At 53.6% G+C, this 12,500-nt stretch overlaps 2 protein-coding genes across 6 annotated transcripts in view; one reads left to right on the top strand and one right to left on the bottom strand.

The window, feature by feature from the left end:
• WNK3 (WNK lysine deficient protein kinase 3) overlaps positions 1-1,559 on the bottom strand; it is a 61,837-nt gene extending 60,278 nt beyond the window's left edge. For 3 of the 5 annotated variants that reach the window (XM_027877165.1, XM_027877192.1, XM_027877201.1), the window contains exon 1: positions 1,482-1,559. The gene's annotated coding sequence lies outside the window, so the exon portion shown is untranslated. Of the gene's footprint in view, positions 1-24; positions 58-525; positions 598-1,481 lie in introns of those variants that run through there. The other 2 variants (XM_027877176.1, XM_027877185.1) reach the window with 2 other exon arrangements.
• Positions 1,560-8,538: 6,979 nt separating this feature from the next.
• The window catches only part of TSR2 (TSR2, ribosome maturation factor), a 6,394-nt gene continuing 2,432 nt past the window's right edge, over positions 8,539-12,500 (top strand). The window contains exons 1-4 of the mRNA XM_027877117.1: positions 8,539-8,630; positions 8,822-8,912; positions 8,997-9,088; positions 9,601-9,792. Of these exons, the coding sequence (XP_027732918.1) occupies positions 8,550-8,630; positions 8,822-8,912; positions 8,997-9,088; positions 9,601-9,792 (456 nt within the window). The 5' untranslated portion in view covers positions 8,539-8,549. The remainder of the gene's footprint in view (positions 8,631-8,821; positions 8,913-8,996; positions 9,089-9,600; positions 9,793-12,500) is intronic.

Genomic DNA, 12,500 nt, shown 5'->3' with positions numbered 1-12,500 from the left:
CCCCCCCCCCGCGCGGTCCCTCACCTGCGGCCCCAGGGTGGGGGTGAAGGGACCGGCACGGCCCGGCTCCCGGCCGGGGGGCGGGGACGCGGCCTGGGCCCCCCACCCCCCGCCCCCCGACCAGCCCCGGCTCCAGTCCCGGCGGGGGTGGGGCGTCGAAGGCGGCCCCGGCGGCGGGGGGAGGTTCGCACAGGCCGGGCCGCTCCGCTCCGACCAGCTCCGGGCCGCGCAGCGGGGCTCCCCGACCCCTCTCGTCCGCTAGCCCGGCCGACGGCCGCCCACCCGCCCGGCCGCTCGCTTGCTCCGTCGCCGGTTGCTCGCGCCCCAGCCCAACGGCCGGCCGCCAGGGGGAGGCCGCGAGGCTGGAGCTCGGGGAACCCGGGAGCCGGGAAGGAGGGGCGAGAGAGGGCTCCGCCCCCGGGCCGCTCGGTGCGCCTGCGCCCCCGCCCGCCGGTCGCTTCGCGCCTGCGCCCAAGGAAAGAGAGAGGGGGAGGAGGGGAGACAGGGGGGGGGAGGGAGACGCACCGAGCGAACGAACGCCCTCCGGGGAGACCCAGGGGGCCCGAGCGCCAGGACCGACCCGGTCTGCGGGGTCTGGGGGGTTCGAGCTGGGTTCCATCAGGCGCGCGCGAGCGTCGACTCCGGGGAAAGAGCGCCGACGCAACAGAAGCCAGGCGTTCGGTGCGCACGCGCACCCGCTCGCGCCCATCCCCCCCCAGTGCAGTTTAGGACCCGCCCGCCCGTGCCCCCCCCTCCCCCCCCCCCCCCCGCCGCCCCAGGTGCGCGATATGGAGGGATTGACACGCGGCCCCCCGACGGGCTTGGGGGCATTTATAGGAAACTGATCCCCCCGAAGTTAGCCGGGCGGGAGACGTAGGATCCTCGTCGGATCTCCCGCACCCCGCCCCCTCTTCTCCCTCCTTCCTTTGCCCGCTTATCCCTTTCCCCGTGCCCATTATCTACCCTCGTTCTCCCTTCTCCCCCTCCATGTCGTCCTTCTCCCTCCTTTTCCTCTCCACTTTTTCCTTTGCCTCCGTACTCCACTTTCCCCCCTTCTCTCGCCTTCCCATGCCACCTCTTCTCATCCCTCCTCTCTTCTTCTCATCCCTCCTTTCCCCTTTCCTCTTCTCCCTCCATCCCTCCTCTAGCACCCCTCCACGTCTTTCCCCACTCCCCTCACTCCTCTCCTCCATGCATCCCTCCGCTTTCCTCTTCTCCCTCCATCCCTCCTCTCGGGTCCTCCACCTCTTTCCCCTCCTCTTCCCCTCCCCCTTCCTCTTCTCCTCCACCTCTTTCCCCTTCTCTCCCCTTCCCCTCCCTCCGTCCCTCCTCTCGAGCCCCTCCACCTCTTCCCCCTACTCTTCCCCAACTATCCGTCCTCTCCCCCGTCCTCTTCTCCCTCCATCCCTCCTCTCGACCTCTTTCCCTTCGTTTCCTCTCCCGCACCAGCCAGCTTCGCGGGGGACACAAGCCCACCCTACCTACGGTACAGCGTGGCTCGAGGACATCGAAGTCGTCGCGTGGCCGGCCTGAGACCCTGGGGTGCGCGCGCGCGCGCCCGCGCGCGCCTGGCAGCTTACAGCGAATCCGGAGAGGGACGGGCCAGGGGAGGAGGCGGGGCGACTGGAAAGGGGCGGGGCGACGGAGCCTGCGAAGTTGCCTAGGACACGCCCGGGGCGGGGCGGGGCGGGGCGTTCCACCCCGGCACGTGCTGGGCGCGTGCCGCCGCCGCCGCCGCCGCCGCCGCCGCCGCCGCCGCTCCCGCTGCGCCGGCCGGTGACGTGAAGGCGCCGCCGCTGCTGCCTCTGCTTCCGTGGCTGCCGCCAGGTACTAGTGGTGCGGCCCCGTGCGAGCGCCGCCCCGGCGTCCGGCTCCTTTCACCTGATTGGAGCGAGGCGGCTCGGAACGCGGGAGACGCCGCTGACGCCAGCAGCCTGCGAGAACAATGGGCGATTGCGGGGGGGGCGGGGGGCGGATTAGGGGAGGAAGGCAAAGAAAGGCCTTCCCTTCGCGGCGCCCGGGCCTACCCCTGTTACCTAGGCAACGAGGGAGCTTCCCTCCCCCCACCCCCAGCCGGGGGGCAGCCTTTCGGCAGCTCACTCCGCGTTACTTCAAGGTGCCGCTTGGCCCCTCCGCGCAGTCCAGCGCAGTTTGTCAACCCAGCTCGCTTCATCTCCTCCTCCAGGCGAACCTGCCTTCCCGAGTTCTGTACTCGAGCCCCACAATTTCCCTCCTCTTAATTAGAGTCGCTTCCCACAAGTAAACCATCACCACCCAAGTCAGGAACCCTCCATGGCTCCCTACTGTCCATTGGACCAAGCAGAACCTTTGTTTCTGCTTGGCATTCACGGCCCCTCCGGGGTGGAGATCTAACCCTGACTCTTCTTTGTCTCTGCCTGCCGGTAGTTACTTGTGGTTCAAATACTTTGCACTGAACACCTCCAGAACCTGGATCCTTTTCTGTCACCACACTTTGCTTCCTCCGGGACCTGTCCCACACCTTGGATTATGATCAAACGGTATGCTGGTACAGCATTTCCTGAATTCACATGGCTCTGATTGGAACCATGGTCCAGACTTGGGCATCGGTCCAAAGTCCAGTGACCTATATTTCAAGGCCCAATTCACCTTAACACACAATTTATTAAGTCCCTGCTATGTACCAGGCATTTCAATCCCTGTCTCAAACACATCTTGAGATCATTAAGAGATCTGTGTGGTGTAAGTAGTAGATAGGGAACTGACCTGGGAGTCAGAAAGACTTGCACTCAAATACAGCCTCTGGAAACACTTTGGGCAAGTCACTTAACCCCTCAGAGCCCCTCCACAACCCTCTGAAAACCATAGGCAAGTGACTGAGCAGTTGCTAATCTACATTAGTGAAAGGTGTGTCCTCATGGGAATCTCCATATACCAAGGAAATCACAAGTCAGCTTCCCCCCATTAGAATCATTAGGGTTGCTAATTACTCTTCTTTGGCCTCTGACTAATTGAATTGGTCAGCTAATTTAATGCTGACTTATCTTTCCTACTAGACTGCATTGCCCCTGGACAGGGAGCGGGTATTTCTTTAAAGTAGTAGCACTGTGCTGTGGAGGAGGCCTAGAACTACAACCAGGAGCCATGAGTTCAAATTCCAGTTCAGCCTCTTGCCTAGCAACAGGACTTAGAGCAAGTCAGTTCCTCTTGCTGGACAAAATGGCGGTACTACTCTACCATTCCCCACTTCAATTCTGACAGTGCTAAGGACAAGGGAGCTGCTGCTGCTGCTGGTATTAGTAGTAGTAGTAGTAGTGGTGGTGGTGGTGGTAGTAGTAGCAGTAGCATTTTTCCTCATCTGGATTCAAATCCTAGCTCCAGTCCTCACTAAATGTGTGATCTTAGACAGAGAGTTCCCTTTTCTGGGCCCCAGTTTGTTTGTTTTTTTAGCCCCTCCCAAACCTAGATCCCTGTTCATGTGAACAAGTGTAGGGCCCTGACATACGAATGGTGCCCACTCCCCCCCAACTTGAGGCCTCATCTAGAGTCTGTCCAAGGATCCCCCAGCTTGAAGGTGCACCCATCAGGCCATGAAAAGACTCCCTGTTCTGGAATGTCCTCAGAGGGATCTTCTAGACTCTGTAGTCCAATCTGCCATTCCTGTCCAGGAAAATGCGGGGAGGCATTGTACAGTAAGGCAGCCAGAATTTCCTTCGAATCAACACGGACACAAAGAGAAACTTCGTGCCCCAGAATGAGCCCCCCCCCCCTAAAAAATCTCTCTTGGGCTGTGTCATTCCCTTTTTCTGTCCCTTGCTCCATTAAATGTCATGAAGCAAACATCTACCCCCTGCTGTGTGTGAGGCTTTGTGTCAGAGCAGAATTTTCTGACCCGCCTCCCCTACTCTACAATGGGGGGGGGTGGGGCAGATCCCTTGGAGCTCCTTCTCTACAACTCTGACCTCCAGTTCTAAGAGAAGGTCCTTAGGCAAGCGTGGGAGGCTTACACTTTTTCTTTGTTTCCCTTTTGAGAAGTTTCCAGAGCTTCTCTGGAACCCTGAAGGGGGTGGGGAAGTAGGAGAGTAGGGTAATTTAACAGCAGTATTTCTAAACATGTTTTCTAACCCTACTGCTGGCCATGATCTTCCCTCATTCAATCCCCCCATCACCAATTGACTATTGGATATTTCAGACTGAATGTCCCAGAGACATCTCTAATTTAACACGTCTAAAACTGAACTGGTCTTTCCTCATAAACCCTTATCTCTCCCCAACCTCCCAGTTTCTGTGGAAGGCACATTGTTCTAGTCCTCTGGGTTCATAACCTGGGCATTCATCACTCTCCCTGAGCCCACATATTCAATCTGTTGCCAAATCTTGCCATTTCTACCCCAAGACATCTCTCCCATCCACCCCTTCTCTTGACTTACACAGCTACCACCAGCCTGGTTCGGTCCTTCATCACTTCACCTGACTGGCCTCTCTGCTTCCAGTCCATCCTCCAAGCTGCAGCTAAAGTCATTGCCCTTAGATCTGACCCTGTGACACTCCAGTGGGTGTGATCCATTTACCTTTCCTGGAACAAAGCAAAGTCATCAGACTTTCAAGCTAGAAGGAATCTTGAAGATCATGAAATTGAAACTTCATTTGACAGAAAGAAGGAAAACTGAGGTCCCAGATGTGTAGAGAGTAGCCCAAGTCCACATCCCAGAGTAAAACAGAGATAGTGGGTAAAGTTCCAGAGCTGAAAGTGACCTCAGTCCCCTAGTCTGACCCACTCATTTTGCAAGGGAAACTGGTTAGCATTGAAGAAAGTCAGAAAGGACTGCTTCCAAAGAAGAAATTGAGGCTCGGAGAAGGGCAATGCCAATGGGGCACAGGGCCTTGTATGGATGTATTTCTATGCCCTGTGTGCATTTCTGTCAAATGAGATCTTATTTGTACAAAGCAGTTAGCAGTGTTTCATGCATAGTAGGCATTATATAAATGCTTCTTCCCTTCCCTTATCCTTATATATGGGGGGGGGGTGTCAATGTTTATTTAATGACACAATGGAGAGAGAGACAGAAAGACAGAAAAAGGGAAAGAGAGAAGTGGAAAGAGGGACCCATACCCACCCACCCACCTACAGGCATACAGAAACACACACAAACATAGAACAGAGAGGGGGTTGGGGAGAGAAAACATAAGGGGGAGAGGGAGGAGAAAGAGAAGGAAGGATAGAGAGAAGGAGCAGAGACAGAAATGGGCAGAAAGGACTGAGTTGAACAGAGGGAAGGAGGGACAGATAAGGATACACATAGATAGGACAGAGACAGAGAGAGACACAGATGAGTCTACATAGAGTGTGATAGCGAGAGAAAGAAAACTCAGAGAGATAGACAAATTACCAGATAGGGGTGGACCACCGGAACACACAAGACAGAGTCTCTCAGTGAGGCCAAATAAATAGAGGTTCTTCTGCCCATTTGAATGCCTACATTTGGCGGCAAACAATTCTCCAAATGAGCGATTTAAGGGTAAATCTGTGGCAACTGTTGGAGAGAAAAAAAAAGATCAGGAGCCCAGAAACAACACATATGTTATTCAAATGAGATAATAAATCTCAGGGAATTCTTTGAAGGTGGCTAAAGCTGCCTCAGATTTGGGCAATCTCCAAATCTATTTGCGGTGGGGAAGGGGTGTGCAGCCTCCTAGATGGTGCCCCACCTTGCCCCTTTGAGAAAAGTATCAGCCCCTTTCTGCCAGGCAGTGCTGGTCAGTTTTTACTCACATCTCAGGGGTAGAGACTCCAAGGCAGGGATTGGTAGCCAAGCTAGGCATTACCCTTGTCTCCCCTCCTGAGCTTTGGGATCTGACATCCTCTGTTTGGGGATGGGGGAGGGTTTGTCAGCTAGCTGTGGAATGTAAGACAAACAACTCATGGGGAAGCCATTACGCCTGGCTAGGCTGCAGATTTTGTTTGGTATGGGCACAGGTGTCCAAGGGAGTGCTCTCATTCTCAAGATGGCTTGACCATCAGCTTATGCAGGCCAGGCCTCATGGCAAAACGAAGGACAAAGGTGCCAGGCATTGTTGTGCTTGGTCTAAATTGCTGAGTTAGCTCTTTGAATTCCCCTGAGTCAGTCTCCAGACTCGAAAGCATGCAGAAGACAGAGTGGTCAGGTTGACCTTCTGGGCTTCCTGTTCAGTACTTTTTATTGGTGGTGTCCGCCATCGATGAGATAGGCCAGCAGGCAATTACTGGTGGGGGTGGGGAACTAGAGTAGACCCTAATTTAAAGGGACAGACAGAAACACACCTCGAGGGAATGATGGAAAGGGACAAATACAAAGACCTAGTTATGGAAGGAAAGAGATAGTCAGAAATGGCCTGGGGAGGGGCACGGAAAGATGAAATCAGTCAATTGGTCAGTAAATATTTATGAAGTGCCTACTATGTGCCAGGCACTATGCTAAGCACTAGGGATACCAAAAGAGGCAAAACGGGTCTCTGCTCTCTAAGAGCTCCAGTCTAATGGGGGAGACAACAAAGCTATATATAAACTATACAAACAAGCTACAGGAATAAATAGAAAAGAATTAAGAGAGAGAAGACCCCTAGAATTCAAAGGGGTTGGGAGAGGCTTCCTGAAGAAAATGAGATTTGTCTGGGACTTCAAGGAAACCAGGGAAGACAGTGGCTGGAGATGAGGAGAGAGAGTATTCCAGGCTTGGGGACAGCTAGAGAAAATGCCCAGAGCTGAAAGATGGAATGTCTGCTTTGAGGAACAGCCAGGAGCCCAATGTCACTGGAAGAGGTGCATGTGTATGTCAGGGAGTCCAGTGTAAGAAGACTAGAAAGGCAGGAGGGGGCAGGGTATGAAAGGCTGGAAAGCCAAACCGAGCATTTTGTATGTGATCCTGGAGGCCGAAGGGAGCCACTGAAGTTTATTTTGTAGGGGACGGGGCACCTGCACTTTAGGAAGATCGCTCTGACAGCTGAATGGAAGATGGACTGCAGCGGGAGAGACCTGAGGCAGGCAGACTCTCGGTCAGCTATTACAATAGTCCAGGTGTGAGGCCAGGGGGACAAGACCAAGGTGGGGGCAGGGTCAGAGTGGAGAGATGCTTCAAAGGTAAAACTGACACGCTTTGGCAACAGGTTGGATATGGTGATGAGGGAGAATGGAATACAGGCTGAGACCCGGGCTGTCAGCCTGTAAGACTGGGAGGATGGCGTTGCCCTCCACGGTAATAGGGAAGGTGGGATGAGCAGATTAAGGGAAAGGGAAGGAGTTCCATTTTGCTCATATTCAAGATGCCTACTGGACATCCAGTTCAAGATGTCTGAAAGGCAGTTGGAGATGGGAGATTGGAGGTCAGCAGAGAGGCTGGGGCAGGACAGGTAGGTCTGAGAATCAACCATTAGCATAGAGATGGTCATTCAATTCATGGGAGTTGATGAGCTCAGAGGAGGTAGAGCAGAGGGCCAGGGACAGAGCCCAGCGACCCCCTACAGTTAGAGGGCGAGATCAGGAGGGGAGGTCAGAGAGGGAGGAGGGGAGCCAGGACGGAAACCTCGAGAGAAGAGTGGATCAGGGAGCAGAGAGTGCCCAACAACAGCGTCCAAGGCTGCTGAGGACTGAGATCAGGCCATGGGATTTGGCAACTAAGAGATCCTTGGTAACTGGAGAGGGCAGTTTTGGTGGAACGACAGCCGGATCGTAAGGAGTAGAGAAGTGAGACATAGAGCTATCTACTGTGGGCGGCCTTTTTCTAGGAGTTTCGACACAAAGGGCAGAAGGTCAATAGTAAGACTGTGGAAGGAAGAGACTGCCAAGAGACAGAGACAGGGAAAAGGAAAAGGAGAGACACGTGGGGACAGAGAGCCAGAGAAAGGGACCGCGATCCACAGAGAAAGAGACCCGCAGATTAAGGGGAAGATGGGACGAGAGTGTAAGATGCCCAGAAGCAGAGCCCGACACGCTAGGCAAGCCCGAGGCAGAGAAGCCACAGAGCCGCACTCAGAGGGTGGCGGGGAGGGCAGCCATCACCTAGTGACTCTTGAGCCTGGGCCCAGAATGCTCTGCAGGGAGCCTTTCCCGATTCCTCGCCCCCGCTGCTTTACTCCCTTTTCTCTGGCAGGCGCTCGCAGCGCTTTGTCTCCCCCGTGAGACTGGGAGCTCCTTGAGGGCAGGGCCCAGCTCCTGCCCTTCTTTCTATCCCCGGAGTTTAACCCGGCACGCAGTAGGCGCTTAATCAACGCTTTTATTGCCTGACTGCATGCAAGCGAGAGAACGCCAGGAAGACCCCCAGAAAAAGAGCCTGGGAGGGTCTCGTCGGCTCGGGTCTGACCGGCTCGGATCGGATCAGATCAGGAGGGGCGGGGGAGGAGCAGTAGCCACGGTCCCGGAGAGAAACGACGGCAAAGGACCAGTCCCGCATGCGCGCGCAGGCGCTGGGGGGGCGTGGGCTCCGTCGGAGGGGCGGGGACGGGCTGGGATTGGCCGCCCGTCCGCGACCAGCCCTGCGCATGCGTGCTGTACAGGTGTCGATTTCTTGTGCCTGGCGGCGGCGGCGGAGTCAGAGATGGCGGCCTCCACGGAGCAGGCGTGGGCCTTGTTTGGCGCCGGCGTTCGGGCGGTGCTCGAGGCCTGGCCGGCGCTGCAGGTGAGTGCGCCAGAGCCGGGGGGGAGCTTCGAGCATCTTTCTGCCTCAGACTGAGAAACTGAGGCGGCTCCGAGCCGGGAGCGGGGAGGGAGCGAGCGGGACCCGGAAGTGGGGGGGAGCGACGGGAGGAGGTGGGGAGCGGGGCAAGGGGAGTCATGCCCCTGGCGACTTGGCAGTGTCTCCTCTCCCAGATCGCCGTGGAGAACAGCTTCGGGGGAGTGCACAGCCGAGAGAAGGCCCTGTGGCTCGGGGGGGCTGTCCGCGATTATTTTGTCCAGAACGGTGAGTGAAGCACCAGTAGGGGGCGGGATTCCAGAGCGCCTCGGCAGGCCCTAATTGGCGCCCTTGGGATCCATCCTTTCCCAGCCGACCTGGAGCAGGATGAGGTGGAAGACTTCCTGGCTGACATCATGAGCACCGAATTTGACACCCTGGTAGAAGATGGAAGCCTGCCCCAGGTCAGCCAGATTCTGTGTCTGCCTAAAGGCCAGCCCTCTCCATGTCAGGCCCTCCCGGCCCTAGCCTCCCCGCTGTTTTAGGGTAACTAAAGCCTGGCCTCTCCATTCTCAAGGCCCCACTCTAGACCCTCTTCCGGTTCTGTTGGAACAGCGACTTGAGAATTTTTCCTGCCTCCAGGGTCTCCCCGTATTTCCCATCCATCCTCAACAAAGCTTCCCTAGTAAAATCCTCTCCGTTCAACCTTTGAGGCCTCTCTGCCCTCAAGCCTAGACCACCCCTTCTAGCATATTCCCTGATCTCCATCTCCTCACCCACCCCCCCCCAACAAACATTCAAAACCAGTTTCCTTCATATTGGGCAGCTTCCCTGTTACTTCACAGGCTGATTAGGAAGGCTACCTTCCTAACTCTAAATGTCATATCTTCTTCCTTTCATCTCTCCCCTGGCCTGTGACCATAAATGAGGACTCACAGTATACCTGTGGTGGGGGGGGGGGGGGGGTGTCTACCAGGTAAGCCAACAGCTCCGGACAATGTTCAGATACTGCCAGAGTGGTGAGGAACTTTTGCTGAGAGAGTTCATCGCTCAGATGGGCCAGAAGCAGATGGAGGTCAAAGCCATGAAGGTCCAGACAGTCGAGCAGACCAATGACAACGACCCGGGCCAGGAGGAAAAAATAGATGGGGGAACAGAGGAAATGGAGGTGAGGAGGAGGGGACTGACTAGGCCAGAAGCAGGGGGATACCTCTCCTCAACCTGATCATAAAATTCCTAACATTTCTTACTCACTTGGGCCTATCATTCTAGTCTGCCCGGATCTTTTGGATCCTGACTCCCTCCCAAATTGGTCATCTGCAGTTTTGATAAGCGTACAATTCCCTGGTGCTCAGTTTTCTTTTCTGTGAAATAAGGGATTTGTCTAGATGATTTATAAGGATCCTTCTAGCTCATAGACCAGTGGTGCAAGGTCAGCTGAAAATGGATCCCTGCCACAGATTGAAAAAACTTCAAATTAACATTAGCTGCATTACATTGTATTTTTTACTTGTTAAACATTTTTTCGATTACAATTTAATCTGGTTCTGGGTAAGCTGGATGCCTCTGATGTAGACAGAACGTGGAGAAACATATTAAGCCAGCACCAGGGCAAGGGTGAATTCCTGGGACGTTCTTAAGAATCTCCCTCCACCAGGTTGACTAGAACTAACAATAACTAGCATTTATATAATGGTTTAAGGTGTGCAAAGCACTTTGTGGATGTTACCTCACAATCACTCAGTGTGGTAGGTGCTATTACTGTCCCAGTATTATAGGTAAGGAAACTGAGGGCTGAGAGGCGGTGACATAAGTGTTTGAGGTGGCATATGAACTCTGCCCTTCCTGGCCCAAAGCTCATTCCACATTCCCTGCTTATCAATGCGTTATTGATGATTGCTTTGTGAATCCATTCATTGAACCATTTCTAAATTCACCTAGCTGTCCTGTCATCCAGCGAGCATTGCTCCGTCTCTTCTGCAAGAATAGTATTTGGTTGAATGCTTTCAGAAAATCTCAGGAAACTCAATTCCTGTGATCTAGCAGTTTAGTAACCCTGGCAGAAAAGCAATGAGGATATCTAGTCGTGACCTCTTATTTATGTTAAACATCTAGAAGAAAGCTTGGACTGACCTTTGTGTGCTCTTAAGTTTGCATTGCTGCTTTCTTGAGATACTGTCGACTCCGGGGAAAGAGCGCCGACGCCACAGAAGCCAGGCGTCTGAAGTGTCACTTCAGGCTCTCAGGGACGACTAAGCTTTTAGTACTCTTGGTAGGGGTTTGTTCACTGCTCCCTTGCTCTGAGTTGTACAAGTTCTTGACCTGGGTTTGGTGGGTCTGAGCAACACACCTGTGGGCTTGACCCAGATTGGCGTTCTAGTAGACTGCTGCTGGACTCCAGCTGTCAAGCTAGCTGGAAAGCTCACCTTTAGTCTGGGATTCCTGTCCTGGTTATTCCCCTGCAGGCTTCAGATTGTGCTACTGGGGGTCATTGCCCACACAGCTGCAGCTCACTTCTGTAGTTGGCTTCTTTCCTGGGATGCATTCAGGGGCCCAGGACCACTCTTATCCTGGAATGGCCCCCTAGCCATAGGTCTTCTCATGCCATCCTGCATTTATGACCTGGAATTGGGTAGTACACTACCCAATTCAGTGGGCACCTGTTGCTGCATTCTGCAGGAGGTCAGGCCCCCCTCTATTTGAGTCTAGGGCACAGCCTTGATCCTGCCCTGGAAAGCTCTGTGAGGCACACTTCTGACTAGCTGCCCCTCCTCCAGTGTCTGTGGACATCTCTTTCTCCATAGGCCAATCTGGACTGGGAAAAAAAAAAAAAATGACTTGCCATGATTTGTTTGTTTTTCGGCGTACCCAGTCTGGACTCAGATCTTTGTGCCATTGTAACTTGGCCTTTTCCTCTAGATTTTCAGTAGCGATAATAACTCTTTGAAGAAGTTCTACAATTTTGCCAGGAATTCAGCTCAAACTCATTAATTTGTTTGCAAACTCTGTTTTTTAGTTTCTTTAGAAAGTTGTGCCTTCTGCCAGTCTCCTGGTGCATCTGCCATTGTTCCAGATCAGCTTGTAGTCAACAGTTCATTGCCCTCCTTCATGGCCCAGCACAGATCTGATCTTAGCCATGTGAAGAAGCCTAGTTAGTATGAGCTCTGTTTGTCTTGGGCAGCCACTCCCTGTTAGCCATTTTGGTTCTGTGCTTTCCAGCCCAAACAGCATTTTATTTAGCTGAAGAAACAAACAAAATATGAACTGAGTTAAGTCCTGCCATCTTCCTGTCATCAGTTATTAGAGAGAGCATTGGGAAGACCCAAGTTCAAATCCAGCCTTAGACACTGGCTGGGCAAGTCACTCTTAACCACTGCTTGCCTGACTCAGATTCCTCAAATGTAAAAAATGGAGATAATAATAGCATCTACCTCACTGGGTTGTTGTGAGAATCAAACAAGATAGTTGTAAAATTTGCTTAGCACAGTGCTTGGCACACAGTAGGCCCTTAATAAATGCTTATTCCCTTATTGTGGCCCCATCAGATGCCTGAATTGTGGTTTTGCCTTCTCCTTACCAACCCCACCTTCCCTGCCCCCCCCCCATATCCTTTAATTTTCTCTCCTCTCTGACTCTTGCCAAGTCAGACTCGTTCTGAGCTTTTTTAAGACACTTAGAGCATTGCATGCTTTCGCATTCATCCTTCATCATTCTTGCCCTTGATGTTGTCCTATTTTTTATGTCATTTGATGAGTTCCTTGGGCCTCCACATCAGTCTCTTTAGAGATTTGTCCTTATTAGAGCTGTTTCTCTGTGTCATCTGATTCATTCTTGAGAATCCCATCTCTAAGAAGCAAATCTCTCCCCCCCCCCCCC

The sequence above is a fragment of the Vombatus ursinus genome, unplaced genomic scaffold (genome assembly GCF_900497805.2).
Source record: "Vombatus ursinus unplaced genomic scaffold, bare-nosed wombat genome assembly UNPS02004241.1, whole genome shotgun sequence".
Lineage (NCBI taxonomy): Eukaryota > Metazoa > Chordata > Mammalia > Diprotodontia > Vombatidae > Vombatus > Vombatus ursinus.
The sequence above is the reverse complement of the archived record's forward strand: the minus strand, read 5'-3'. Positions and strand labels throughout refer to the sequence as shown.